The 15,513-nt window shown below is 41.7% G+C and overlaps 1 protein-coding gene across 2 annotated transcripts in view; it reads left to right on the forward strand.

Moving 5' to 3' along the window:
• The window catches only part of ARHGAP28 (Rho GTPase activating protein 28), a 139,387-nt gene that overhangs the window by 71,455 nt on the left and 52,419 nt on the right, over positions 1-15,513 (forward strand). For both annotated transcript variants that reach the window (XM_019986426.2, XM_070778922.1), the window contains exons 2-3: positions 7,281-7,483; positions 13,292-13,509. In XM_019986426.2, coding sequence (XP_019841985.2) covers positions 7,281-7,483; positions 13,292-13,509 — 421 coding nt within the window. The remainder of the gene's footprint in view (positions 1-7,280; positions 7,484-13,291; positions 13,510-15,513) is intronic.

Genomic DNA, 15,513 nt, shown 5'->3' on the forward strand with positions numbered 1-15,513 from the left:
TTTCTCCAAGGCGTCCAAGTTGAGCTTGTTTATAAGCATGTTAGAATCCAAGGATATTGAGAAGCCAGAGCCTGAAAACAAGGTATTTATCCTCTGTCTTTATCATCCTGGGTGGCCTCCCCAGGAAGCTGAGAGGGCAGACAGCTGCATGACCCTGGCTGTGCCCAGCGTCTGTCCCAGAGAGTGAGAGGTTTCTCTTGCAGGAGCCCTGCTGCACAGGCCCCGGCGTGGTCAGCATCCAAGATGATTTCTCAAGATGGCCAGGCTGTGCCACCACCAGCATCACTCAGTGACTGTGATGAAGGGGAATTCAGTCCTCTTCTTTTGGAGAGAGAAGGGGAAATCTTTGCTTTTGATACATTCTTCCTAAAATATCTTGGATTATGTTTGAATTGAGAGCAACATAGATATATTCCCTGTATATCTAGGCAGGGATATCTACAGCAAGATTGAAGTTTAACTCTACCGTGTACTGGGGCTTTCCAGGTGTGGCTAGTGATAAAGAATCCACCTGCCAATGCAGGAGACACAAGAGACATGGGTTTGACCCCTGGGTTGGGCAGATCCCTTGGAGAAGGGAATGGCTACCCACTCCAGTATTCTTGCCTGGAGAATCCCATGGACAGAGGAAGCTGGTGGGCTATGTCTATAGGGTTGCAGAAAGTCGTACATGACTGATTGCACTGATCAAGACCAGACCAAGACATGAGGTCAGGCTTATAATTTGGCTACCCTTAAAGTGGAAAACAGACTGGGTCCAAATAGGAAAAGGAGTACGTCAAGGCTGTATATTGTCACCCTGCTTATTTAACTTAAATGCAGAGTACATCATGAGAAACGCTGGGCTGGATGAAGCACAAGCCAGAATCAAGATTGCCAGGAGAAATATCAATAACCTCAGATATGCAGATGACACCATCCTTATGGCAGAAAGTGAAGAGGAACTAAAAAGCCTCTTGATGAAAGAGGAGAGTGAAAAAGTTGGCTTAAAGCTCAACATTCAGAAAACGAAGATCATGGCATCCAGTCCCATCACTTCATGGCAAATAGATGGGGAAACAGTGGAAACAGTGTCAGACTTTATTTTTCTGGGCTCCAAAATCACTGCAGATGGTGATTGTAGCCATGGAATTAGAAGATGCTTACTCCTTGGAATGAAAGTTACGACCAACCTAGACAGCATATAAAAAAGCAGAGACATTACTTTGCCAACAAAGGTTTGTCTAGTCAAAGCTATGGTTTTTCCAGTAGTCATGTATGGATGTGAGAGTTGGACTATAAACAAAGCTGAGTGATGAAGAATTAATGGTTTTGAACTGTGGTGTTGGAGAAGACTCTTGAGAGTCCTTTGGACTGCAAGGAGATCCAGTCAGTCCATCCTAAAGGAGATCAGTCCTGGGTGTTCATTGGAAGGACTGATGTTGATGCTGAAACTCCAATACTTTAGCCACCTGATGCGAAGAGCTGACTCATTGGAAAAGACCCTGACGCTGGGAAAGATTGAGGCAGGAGGAGAAGGGGATGACAGAGGGTGAGATGGCTGGATGGCATCACTGACTCAATGGACATGAGTTTGGGTAGGTTCCGGAAGTTAGTGACGGACAGGGAGGCCTGGCTTGCTGCAGTTCATGGGGTCGCCAAGAGTCGGGCACGACTGAGTGACTGAACTGAACTGAACTGAAAGTGGAAAATCATTGTATTAATCCCACTTTCCTTTAGGAGGCACATTACTGACTGACTAATCTTACTTGAATATTCCCCTGAGTGGGGTGGAGGTGGTGTCTCATCTCACCCCACCCCAAATTACTCATTAAAGTATTCCTTCTACTTATGTCAGTTAGGAATCATTTGGACTGCAAATAGTAATGACAACAACATAGAGTAGTTTTTTAAAATAGTTTATTTTTTCTCACATTGTTGGAAGTCCAGAGAATAGGCAACCTCTGGGGTTATTTCTGAGATTCAGTAATATCAAGGCTGATTCGTGCAATTTCATAACCTTTCTCTCATGGTTGCAAGATGGCTGCTGAAGCAGTAGTCATCTTGTCTACATTCCAGTAAAGAAGGAAGAGAAAAGGATAGCAGTGAAATCAGGAAAACAAAAGATTACACTGAAACCATGGAAAGAGACTTTTCTTATGTGACTTGGCCAGAATTGTGTCAGGTGATCACTCTGACCTAAAGGAGTTGGAGAAACCAGGCTTGGGAATGGGGTTGGATCAGAGATGAGTTCTGATTAAGTGCAGTTTTATTTGTTTCATTGTATTCCTAGTAACATTTTAGTGCCTTTTATAGCCTGACCGTATACCTAGCCATAGGAATGCTAATAAGTTAGCTAAATATGTGCCATGCATTTACATATATTTACTCAGTTAATCCTCATAATAATGCAGAGCATGTATGTGATTCATATTCCATTTTACAGATTAGTAAATGGAGGCCCAGAGGCTCAGCAGCTTGCTCAAGGTTGAGAGCTTGCTCTAGGAAGTGGCGGAGTCCACATTCAAACCTGAACTCACTAGGCTTTAGAGTTTTTCTCTAAATTGTCTTGAGGAGGTAACATTTACATTAGGAGCTGAGTGACGAGAAGCATCTTGCCGTGGAAAGACACAGAATGTTCCTGGCAGAAAAAAACAGTAAGAGAAAATTCCCTAAGGGCAGGAAGACCTTGGCTGTTTTAGAAGAACTGAGAAGAGATGAGCAGGCCTGGTGCTAATGCCAGGGGAGAGCGATAGAAGGTGAGATGGATCAGACAGCTGGGGACAGAAATGCCGGCCTCAAAGTCAGAGGCAAGAATTTGCATTTTGTGGTATTCGTGGCGGGAAGTTACTGTGTCTTCACTTTACTCTCCATAACCTGTCCCTGTTGTATGATGAGACATGTAATACTTGCTTTGACTACTTCATGGAGTTCAGATAAGGGTCAAATGATGGAATGTGTGTGACAGTAAATTGTTCTGTGTGAAATTCTTTATAAAATTAGAAATAGTAAAGGCCACAGAGTAAGGATTTCTTAGCAAGAAGTATGTCTTATAAATGCTCTGTGGACTACACTAAAAACAGCTGAACTTGTGACTGGACAGAACAAGCGGTTCGTTAGCAAATGCAACATTTAAAAAATCCCTGATGTGTTTTACAGTGTTCTGTGGGAGTGCCGCTTCCAGTTAGAATGAACACTAGGTTATGGCTGATTATCTTTCTCACTGTTGCAAGGACAGAAGAGAGGATGCATGTAAAATCATATGTTTTAAGAGCTATAGTGGAGAGCTCTGGACACAAAGAAGTCTAAGGGAGCTCAGTTCCAGGAGGGAAGAGATCTTCCTAGTGAGCAAAGCCCAGAAGTCACTTCCTTCCTTTGTGTGTGTCTCGCCTGGAGTCTCTGCGCTGCTGGGCAGACGATGACACCTGCCCAACAGAGGGGCTTTACGGGGAGAGGAGACAGCACGGAGGCCGGAATCTGTCAAGGCTTAAATTGCAGAGCTGGTTCTCCACGTCTGACAACTCTCTCCCTTGGGATTTTGCTCATAAAGGCTCTAAAGTAGACAGCAATTCCTGTAATCCTGTGGTGTTTATCCTAAAGCCCTCTTGAGAGAGGGACCTGTAATACACACAGGGCGAATCTCCTCCTCAAAGCATTTGGAACCAGCGGTAACCTAAAACTGGTTAAAATTGCAACTCAGCTCAGACCCACTTCAGCTCCTTAATGGATTGGAGTGATCTGTACCTCATTTCAGCCACCAGACAGAAGGCTTGCTCTTCTTGGGGATCTTACTATTTATTCCTGTGTCCTTGAGTTCTTTAAAACATAATGTCTGCCATACGACAAAATAATTGTGAGATTTGTAAACGAACAGGAGGATATAACCCATAAGCAATTGACTGTTTTTTGATCAATATTAGCAGATGCACTGACAGCAGCGGTGTTGGCGCTAAGAGACGAAAACTTTTAAATGACAACAATAAATCTGTTAAAGAAGAGAGACAAAAGGGGGGAAGGGTGAATAATGTCAACAGAGAAATAGAACCTTTAGAAAGAACCAATTGGACATTCTTGATATGAAAAAACGCAGTATTGGAATTGAAGCATTCACAAGGTGGACATATAAGGACACAACACGTAGAAGAGAAGGGAACTGAAGACAGGGTAGTAGAGATTCTCTAAACTGAAGCACAAAGGGTGAGGGCTGGGGAGAAGCGAAGCATATTGTGAAGGACACTTGGGACAACGTCAAATGGTTGTTGTTGGAGTTCCAGAAGAAGAGAGAGAAATTTGGACAGAAAACATATTTGAAGAAAAAATGGATAAGACTACCCCAAAACTGATGAAATACATCTACCCATAGATTCAAGAAGCTCAGCAAACCTCAAGCAAAATAGTGAAAGTTGCTCAGTCATGTCCGACTCTTTGCGACCCCGTGGACTATATATATAGTCCATGGAATTCTCCAGGCCAGAATACTGGAGTGGGTAGCCTTTCCCATTCCCCAGGGGATCCTCCCAAACCAGGGACTGAACCCAGGTCTCCCGCATTGCAGGTGGATTCTTTACCAACTGAGCCACAATACAGAATAAATAGAAATAAAATCACAATCTAGGCATTTCATAATTAAGCTTCTAAAAACAAAAGCTAAAGGAAAAAAAATGTATTAAAAGCAGTTAGAGAGGAAAAACATTATACGTAGAAGAATATCAACAAGGATTATAAATGATTTTTCATCAGAATCAAGAATACAGATAACAATGAAATGACAGCTTTAAAAGGATTATAAAGACAATAAAAACTGCCAGCCTAGAGTCCTGTGCCCAGTAAACATATGAATCCAAGATGAAAGTGAATGAAAGACACAATCAGAAGGAAACATGAGGGAATTTGTTGCCAGCATATCCACAGTACAAGAAATGCTGAAGAAATACCAGAGGAGGTTGGCAAAACCGATTAGAGTGATCTGTTATAGCCACATTGCCTTGTAGGGAGGATGAAGCACATCAGAAAGGATAAACGTAAAAGTCTACTTGTTTAACTTTTTAAAAATTGTTGACTTTTTTTGATTTATGTGAGCTTGATAAAGTTCAGCATTTTTTAAGTCAGTGTTTTTAAAAGATGACAAAAAGTTATTTTCACTTACCGTTTTCATAAATGATTGACAAATACTATAAGGATTTTATAATAACTATTGTGGGATATAAACGTGAAGAAGTAACATATATGACAATAGTGGTATGATAAGGAATGAAAGGAGAATTACACTCACATGTTAGTTACGTTTAAGGTATTTCTTAAAAGATAATGGAGGAGAAATGGAATAATTTTTTTTTTATTAATGGCACTTTGACTTTATGGTAATTAACCATCCACTGAAAATCTAATTTTAAACCTCATGGTGTTTTCCCAACATAAGTTGCTATATAGTGCTGTGTAACGGTCTCATTCTGTTTTCCATATAATGTTTTCCTGGTATTGTTTTGGGAGTAAAAAATTACCAACAGCTGATGAAGCTGAAGCTCTGTTTATCCTAATATGGTGAGGTATGAAGCTGTAAGTCTCCTCAAAGTGTTGGATGAGCCGGAACGTTGCAGTTATGTAATACTTCAGGACTGGAAGGTCACGGTCCCTACTCTACCCTGGGGTGAAGGGGAAGTATTCGGATCCCTCACCAAACAAGCGAGAACCCTTCCAAATGTGCTTATCCCAAAAATGCTGTCTGACTTCTTTGCCAAAAAAAACAGTTGACCGTTGCAATTAAAGGATTTTTGGGGTGGGTTGTCTCAGATGAGACCAGTGTGTTACGCAGATGTTCATGACCTGCATTGCACATCTAATCGCCCTGCTCTCAGCAGTTTATGATGATCTCTTCTCTGAGATTCCACCAGTATTCCCTTTGCATGAGTAAGAAACTGTAGTAAATGAAAACAGTCCTTGTTAATCCTAAATACATATGTTCCTTATCTTCTAAGATTCACTTAATAGTTCCCAGATTTCTCACTTCTTCACATATTTGCAGTGCTGAGGTATATCTGCATGTTTGCTTAATTTCTAAGATAAATTATTCTGTTCCATGCAGCCATTGAGATGGTATGTCTGTGTTGGCATGGAAAAGATATCTATGACATGATTTTGAGTGGCACGAAAACAAAGCATCTCGTAGAACAATGTGATGGGATACAGATGGGAAAGACCTTCAGTTTCTGCTTTATAAATTGTGTATTACTTACACTTTTATCCTTATAATACACCATCTTATAAATTTTAAAAACTTAGTCTGTGTCTTCTGTTAAGACTGTAAATTTTTTATGTCAGTCATACTCATTTTTAAAGAATAAACTTAAAAAAATCTCTTAGTTTTGGTAGCCCGTCAGGCTCCTCTGTCCATGGGATTTTCCAGGTAAGAATACTGGAGTGGGTTGCCATTTCCTTCTCCCCGCCAAAAATCTATAAGTAGAGAAAGTTTCGGGCATCTATATATTTTTTCTGAACAATGTATAGAGGGAAGTAGGCTTTGTGAGCAGTGGTAATCGATTACGGTTTCAAGAAGTAGATGGCTTATAATTCTATGAATTTGCTAATGGTTTTCAGTATTGGTCTTGATGCAAAAGGGAAAGACTTAACAGCCTAAAAATAATATAGGAAGCAATAGCTGTCTTGATAACCTGTGTTGATTTCATATGCATTTCAATCACTAGAATGTGTCTGTCTTGTCAAGCTTATAAAGAACTCAGTGAAGAACTCTTATGACCTAGTTATCAAACAAAACTACCTTAAATTATTTTTATTACACAGCACAGAATAAAAAAAGTGGATATCTTACATTTTTCTGGAATGCTCTGAGTTTTGAAAATAAGTTGGCTAACTCAGTGTAAACCTAGAACTGCTTCTAGTCAGGTACAGTCTCAGGATCAGTGATCAAATTCTGGAAATTTCTCCTAAAGGTGATTGAGAAATCTAAGATTCCAAGCACAGCCGGCTTTTTTTTTTTTTTTTCCCCACTCTTCTGACATTTATAGAAGCTAACTTTTACTATATGTGTTTTGATTAATATAAGCAACTTCTTTATGAGTGTGTAAAAGTCATAGAAAGTATTTTTGTGATAATTCCCACATGGCCACAAAGTCGTTGTGAATTAGAGAGGATGAAAGGATGGGACCACCTGACTAGAGGTTACTCCCTCAAACCTCTCTCCGTCACACTAACTCCTTCTCTCCATTAGTTTCAAACTTGTGTGTGGTTCATAACATGGAACACTGATTTCCGTTGACCGATATTTAATACTTTTCTTTCCTCAGAAAGTCCATCCCTCGCTGCCGAAGAATCAACAGGATGCTCTCCAATGAGTCCCTTCAGTCCCCGGCGTTCAGCCGCTCCAACTCTCAAGCCTCCGTAGACAGCGCCTCCATGGAGGATTTCTGGCGGGAAATAGAAAGCATCAAAGAGACCAGCCTCGGGGCTCAGGAGGAACAGACGCCTGCCGAGGCCAAGCCCCTGGACGGTGAGATGCCAGATTGGTCCCCACTGTGCAGCCTTTTACATGCTCTCTTGTTCTGTTGGCAGGTAGACGTCATTCCATGAGTAGCCTAACTAGTGAATCGATAGACTTTGGCATACCAGCTTCCCACTCCCGCTGGTTTGTATCTGCTGGTCTGGCTCAGGGTGGCTTCTCGGCAGGTGACACAACCTGAAGGGGGGCTGTCAACCATCCAGGTTGATCCCTAACATGTCACCATTTAGGGAGGCTGTACCTGGCTGTGGGTTGGAATCATGATCGTCTAGCAGATTGAGTATTCTAAATTTGAGGTTTTTACATCTGCATACTTGACTATTAATTACCAAAGAAAGATACAAAAAAAAATTGCCAGCATAATTCTGGAGAAAAGAAATATTTGACTTTGAAGCACTTACTAGTATTAATGTATTTAGAGAATGAATAATCTGCACTTCACAAGATAAATGCCATGTCAGATAGGTCGGTTATACTAGTTTCCAGTGAAATTAAACAAGAAGATTGAGGAACCAAAAAAGTATTTGTTGTTTAGTCTCTTAGTCGTGTCCAACTCTTTGCCACCCATGGACTGCAGCATGCCAGGCTTCCCTGTCCTTCCCTATCGCCTGGAATTTGCTCAAACTCATGTCCATTGAATCCATGAGCCCACACAACCATCTTGTCCTCTGTTACCCTCTTCTCCTCCTGCCCTCAATCTTTATTGCCCTTAATTTTCTAAAAGAGCAAAATTACTCACCTGAGATTAAAAGCATGGGACAAAGAGGACCTACTTTATAGCACAGGGAACTCTGCTCAATGTTATGTGGCAGCCTGGATGGGAGTGGGGTTTGGGGAAGAATGAATACATGGCTGTGCATGACTGAGTCCCTTCGCTATCTACCTGAAACTGTTACAACATTGTTAATTGGCTATGCTGCTGCTATTGCTGCTAAGTCGCTTCAGTCGTGTCCGACTCTTGTGCGACCCCATAGACAGCAGCCCACCAGGCTCCACCGTCCCTGGGATTCTCCAGGCAAGAACACTGGAGTGGGTTGCCACTTCCTTCTCCAATGCAGGAAAGTTGAAAAGTGAAAGGGAAGTTGCTCAGTCGTGTCCGACTCTTCGAGACCCCATTGACTACAGCCCACCAGGCTCCTCCATCCATGGGATTTTCCAGGCAAGAGTGCTGGAGTTGGGTGCCATTGCCTTCTCCGAATTGGCTATATTCCAGTACAAAATTGGCTTCCCTGGTGACTCGGATGGAAAAGAATCCTGTAATGCGGGAGACCTGGGTTTGATCCCTGTGTTGGGAAGATCCCTTAGAGAAGGGATAGGCTACCCACTCCAATATTCTTGCCTGGAGAATTCTATAGACAGAGGAGCCTGGCAGGCTATAGTCCATGGGGTCACAAAGAGTCAGACACGACTAAGTGACTTTCACAGTACAAAATAAAAAGTTAAAAAAAAACATGGGTTATCTTCTTCAGGTACTACCTATCCGCAAGTAAATGTGTAAGAAAAACTGAAGGTAGTTTGGGACTTCCCTGGTAGTCCACTGGTCAAGACTCCTCTTTAGGGGTCTTGGGTTTGATCCCTTGTTGGGAAACTAAGATCCTGAATGCCCTGCAGTGTGGCCAAAAGAAACAGAAAAAAAAAAAGCAAAGAAAAATTGAAGGTAGTTGAGTAAGTAGCTATCTATGAATGTTTCCATTAGCCAGTGACTAACCTCAAAACAACTATCAAGATAAACTAAAATGTTAAAAAAAATTATTGTTCTTTTCTCCAAGTCTATCCTTCTTAGATCTGAAGAAAAATAGTTTGGGTCTACCACAATTAGGATATTTCATTTAGGATTAGAAATAAAGCCCACCACACATTTAATGAGAATCTAGTTAAGGGAACCATCCTCCTTCAGAGAAGGCTATTTTTACGCCATTTGCTTATGTCCTTACATTTTGCCTTTTCAGATTCAGAAAGATACATAAAGAAGAGTGCCTCTTGTTCCCCACTTCTTCCATCTCACTAGCTAGCTCACTGGTAGAAGGCAAGGGCACTCCACTCCAGTACTTTTGCCTCCAGTACTCTCCCATGGACAGAGGAGCCTGGTGCGCTGCAGTCCATGGGGTCCCTAGGAGTCAGACACGACTGAGCGACTTCACTTTCACTTTTCACTTTCATGCATCGGAGAAGGAAATGGCAACCCACTCCAGTGTTCTTGCCTGGAGAATCCCAGGGATAGGGGAGCCTGGTGGGCTGCCATCTATGGGGTCGCACAGAGTCGGACACGACTGACGTGACTTTGCAGCAGCAGCAGCAGCTAGCTCGCTATCCGTATTAAAAATCGTGAGCTCTTACTGATAACTTCCGATTCCAATCCAACAAAGTTTGTTGTTGTCTCCCCTTTCTCTGTATTTATAACTCCCTTCTCCAAGAGTGAGAAACCTGGTTCATTCTTTCTTCAATGTATATATTTTTTCATTTGCTCCAGCCTAGAGCATGCAAAAAACATCTTCAAGGTTTACCAACAGAAACGTCTACAAAAAGCTAACTAGAGTGTAAATTTTATTTTACTGATATTTTGTCTCTTGAAGCATATGCCCAGATCTTAAGTGTGCAGTTCAGTGAGGTTTGACAAATGCTACCTTGTAACCACACACTAATCGAAATAACATTCCAGTCAACTCAGAAAATTTCCTCATGGTTTTTCCCAGTCTCATCATTCTCGTGACTTGCTGTCCCTGGCCAGAGACAAATACAGTTCTGATGTTTCTGCGGCATAGATCAGTTTGGGTTTGGCTTCTTTTGCCAAATATTGTATTTTTGAGATTCCTTCTGTGTATTAATGTTTCACTGCTTATTATCATGGGATAGTTTGCATCAGTCTCCAAGGCCTGCTGTAACAAAGTACCACAAAGCTAGGTGATTTAAAACAAAAGAAATTTGTTCTCTTGGGGTCTGGAGACTAGAAGTCCAACATCAAGGGGTCAGCAGGGCCCTCTGCTCTCTGAAGATTGTAGGGAAGAGCCTGTTCCATGTCTTTCTCCTAGTTTCTGGTGTTCCCAGCAATCCTTGCTGTTCCTTGGCTTGTCGACAGTACATGCCATTCTGCCTCTGTGGTCACATAGCCTGTTCTCTGCGTTGCTGTCCATGTTCCTTCTCTTTTTCTTATAAAGACACTAGCTATATCGGATAAGGGCTTCCCTGGGGCTTAGACAGTAAAGAATTTACCTGCAATGCAGGAGATGCAGGTTTGATCCCTGGGTTGAGAAGATCCCCTGGAGAAGGGAATTGCTCCCCACTCCCGTATAATTGCTTGGAGAATCCCATGGACAGAGGAGCCTGGCAGGCTACAGCCCATGGGGTCGCAAAGAGTTGACGGAGCAACTAGAGAGAGATATCGGATAAAGGACCCGCTCTACTCCAGTATGACCTCATTTCAGCTCAGATCCTCATTACACCTCAAAGACTCTATTTCCAAAGAAGTTTACATTCACCCGAATTGGTGGTTAGAACTTCATGTATCTTCCAGGGACTCAGTTCAACCCATAATGGCAATATTCCGTTGTACGAATATGCCACAATTTGTCTGTCCATTTAACTCTTAGTGAACTTGTGGGTTGTTAACAGCTTTGGCCATTACGAATAAGGCTGCTGTGAACAGTTTTGTGAAAGTCTTTTGGTGGAGATGTATTATTTCTCTTGGATGTATACATTTTTCATAGAATATGTGTAATTATGTACATAAGAAACTGCCACTCTTTTTCCAATGTAGCTGTACCGTTTCACATTCCTCCCTTCAGTGTCTGACAAGTCTAGTTGCTTCAGTCCTTGAACATTTTGATGCTTTAAGACTTGTTGACATGAATGGTTCTAGCGACATGTGGAGGTATCTCACTGTGGTTGTAATTACATTTCACTAATGATGTCAAACACTTTTTCTAGTGCTTATTCTCCTCCATTCCTATATCTGGCTTTTGTAAAATCTTTTAACTATTTTAAAAAATTATCTTTCTATTATTGCCTTATATGAATTCATCATATATTCATCTTTTGTTAAATATATGTATTGCAAATACTTTCTCACCATCTGTGGCTTGCCTATTCATATTCTTAGTGGGGTCTTTTAATTTTTGTTTATTTATTTTTTATTGGCAGAAGCAATTTTATTTCTGCTTATACTTTGGTTTCTCTTAATATCATATACATCTTTCACCTTTTGTTTTTTGAAAGTGCAGGTATTGATTGATTGGTTTTTGGTTGCCCTGGATCATCATTGCTGCGCATAGGCTTTCTCTAGTTTCCGTAACTGGGGGCTCTTTTCTTGTTGCAGCAGCTTCTCTTGCGACAGAGCATAGGCTCTGGGGTGCGTGTTCTCGGTGGTTCTGGCTCCTGGGCTCTGGAGCACAGGCTCAGTAGTTGTGGAGCGTGGGCTTAGTTACTTCACAGCTTGTGGGATCGTCCCAGATTATGGATCAAACCTGTGTCCCCTGCATTGGCAGGTGGATTCTTAACCACGGGATCACCAGGAAAGTCCTGGTGGGATCTTGTAAATGGGTGTCTCTCTTTTGTTCTCGCTTCTCTCTCATTTTTCTATTGTTTGCTCCTTGTGCAAAGTATAATTGTTTTTTGTAACCTGACCTTATATTTCATTATCTTTCTAAATTCACTTACCAGTAGTTGTCTACTACTAAATGTCTTGCTGCTGCGTTGCTTCAGTCGTGTCCGACTCTGTGCGACCCCATAGACGGCAGCCTACCAGACTTCCCGTCCCTGTGATTCTCCAGGGAAGAACACTGGAGTGGGTTGCCATTTCCTTCTCCAATGCATGAAAGTGAAAAGTGAAAGTGAAGTTGCTCAGTCGTGTTCGACTGTAGCGACCCCATGGACTGCAGCCTATCAGGCTCCTCCGTCCATGGGATTTTCTAGGCAAAAGTACTGGAGTGGGGTGCCATTGCCTACTCCTACTAAATGTCTTAGGATTTTCTAAATAAACAAAGAGATTTTGGGGGGAATAGAGACGGTTTTACTCTTTCCTTTCTGACTTCTGTGTTTTTATTTTTTTAATCTTTCCTTATCATTCTGGTAAGGCCTCCATATAAGTTGAATGAAAGTAAGTAATGACAGTTTATATCCTTGCTGTGATGCCAGTTTTGCAGGGGAAGGGTTCAATATTCACCACAAAAAAATGGTTGTAACTGTTAACTTTTTATAGATGTTCTTCATCAATAGCCTTCTATTCCCATTGTATTAGTTTCTGGTATACAACATAATGATTAGATATTTGAATACATATACAGTTGTGAAACAGTCACCAAAGTAAGTGTAGTTAATATCCATTGTCACACATTGTTACAAAATTGTTTTTCTTGTGGTAAGAACTTTCAAGGTCCTACTCTCCTAACAATTTTCAAATACGCAATAGAATGTTATTAAATAAAGTCAGCATGCTGTGCGTTACATCCTCATGACTTACTTATTTTCTAACTGGAGTGTGTACCTTTTGACCACCGTTACCCATCTTGCCCACCCCGACCCCTTGCCTCTGCTAAGCACACGTCTATTCTCCGTATTTATGTACTTGGGCTTTTTACTTCATTTTGTTCTTAAACTCCACATGTAATGAGATCATCTGGTGTTTGGTGTTTGTCTTTCTCAGTCTCACTTACTTCACTTGGCATAATGTCCTCAGGGTCCAGGATGGTCTTATTAATATTGTTTACTGATATTTCTTATTCACTGATGTGTACAGACTTACAGATATACACATCATCCAATCCCAGAATATTCTCACCTTCTTTTGGCAACTTCGTTTTACAGAAGGAGAACTTGAAGCAGAGTGGTTGCAAGATGTCGGTTTATCAACCCTGATCTCGGGTGATGAGGAGGAAGATGGCAAAGCCTTGCTCTCTACTTTGACTCGAACCCAGGCAGCTGCAGTGAAGAAGAGATACAATACTTACACACAAACCTTGAGGAAAAAGAACAAGCAGTCTGTCAGGGATGTCAGAGACATCTTCGGAACCAGCGAATCTCCTGTAAGTAATGGACAGGGCTCGAAAGGTATGATTAGGGGAGCAGAGGAAAATATGGAAAAAATATCAGGAAAGTTCATAGTCATCCTCTAGCTTTAAAAGAGAAAACTGAAGCAGATAGCACCATGCAAGATTTTATAAACTTAAGTGACTATTTCTTATTCCCCATGCAGCAGGTTCCCTGCACACAAAATTTATTCCCTTTTGAAGCTGGAGGATAACTTCTTTGGTAATAGAGCACATCTTTGTGGATGGGTTCCAGGGAGCCTTTACTTAAATCTGAGTGCTGACTGGAAGCTCTGTGGACAGGCAACACACTCCTGAAGAAGTGGGCCCAAGTCTCATGAGCATGTCTGGGTGGTTTGCTTTAACTGGGGGTGGGAATGGGAGAGTGGTTAGGGTACCCTTTATGTTCAAAGAAATTAAAATGGTAAAAAGTGAGATACAGCATTAATCAAGTGAGCCAGAGAATGATTCAAAAAACATCAGGGGAGCCTCACATGTTTTCTGAGCCATGGCTGGTTGAAATTCCACCTCACCCTTGGCAGTTCCTGGGCCACAGTTTTACTTGCAAGGCTGTGAGTCATGTCTTCCTATTTCTGCAGTCGTTTCAGTGCTAGCTCTGATCTACTTCATTCATCCATTTATTGCATCATTGATGCAAGAGATAATTAATGGATACGTCCTCTGCAATTCTTTTTTTAAAAAATATTTCTTTGTTACTTATTTTTGGCTCTGTTGGGTCTGAGTCACAGCATGTAACTCTGAGTTGCAGTGCATGGCCTTCTTCTCTAGCTGAGGCGCACGGGGCTCAGTAGTTGCGGCTCATGGGCTTAATTGCCCCATAGTATGTGGGATTTTAGTTTCCCACCCAGGGATCGAACCCACCTTCCCTGCTTTGGAAGGTGGATTCTTAACCCCTGGACCACTAGGGAAATCCCTCTGTGCAGTTTTTATATCACGTTCTATGCAGAAGGATTCATGGACCTAAGATTCATATATAGGAAAAGGGAACTTTATATTTCACTGCAGGCACAGATAAAGTTGACTAAGGCCAGTTAGTTAATCACTTTGATTTAGGTTTCTTTTCTGCTTAATTGTGATCTCAATAATGACATAAATTAAAACATCAAGGATATTGGGTCAGTTCAGTTCAGTTCAGTCGCTCAGTCATGTCCGACTCTTTGAGACCCCATGAATCACAGCACACCAGGCCTCCCTGTTCATCACCAATTCCCCGAGTTCACTCAAACTCATGTGCATCGAGTCAGCGATGCCATCCAGCCATCTCATCCTCTGTCATACCCTTCTCCTCCTGCCCTAAATCCCTCCCAGCATCACGGTCTTTTCCAATGAGAGATCCCTAGTCTTTCCCATTCTGTTGTTTTCCTCTATTTGTTTGCATTGATCGCTGAGGAAGGCTTTCTTATCTCTCCTTGCTATTCTTTGGAACTCTGCATTCAGATGCTTATATCTTTCCTTTACTCCTTTGGTTTTCACTTCTCTTCTTTTCACATCTATTTGTAAGGCATCCTCAGACAGCCATTTTGCTTTTTTGCATTTCTTGCCATCTCCTGTTTGAGCACTTCCAATTTGCCTTGATTCATGGACCTAACATTCCAGGTTCCTATGTAATATTGCTCTTTACAGCATCAAACCTTGCTTCTATCACCAGTCACATCCTCAATTGGGTATTGTTTTTGCTTTGGCTCCATCCTTTCATTCTTTCTGGAGTTATCTCTCCAGTGATCTTCAGTAGCATATTGGGCACCTACTGACCTGGGGAGTTCCCCTTTCAGTATCCTATCATTTTGCCTTTTCATACTGTTCATGGGGTTCTCAAGGCAAGAATACTGAAGTGGTTTGCCATTCCTTTCTCCAGTGGACCACATTCTGTCAGACTTCTCCACCATGACCCACCTGTCTTGGGTGGCACCACAGTTATGGCTTAGTTTCATTGAGTTAGACAAGGCTGTGGTCTGTGTGATTAGATTTACTAGTTTTCCT

This window comes from Bos indicus, chromosome 24 (assembly GCF_029378745.1).
Source record: "Bos indicus isolate NIAB-ARS_2022 breed Sahiwal x Tharparkar chromosome 24, NIAB-ARS_B.indTharparkar_mat_pri_1.0, whole genome shotgun sequence".
Classification (NCBI taxonomy): Eukaryota; Metazoa; Chordata; class Mammalia; order Artiodactyla; family Bovidae; genus Bos; species Bos indicus.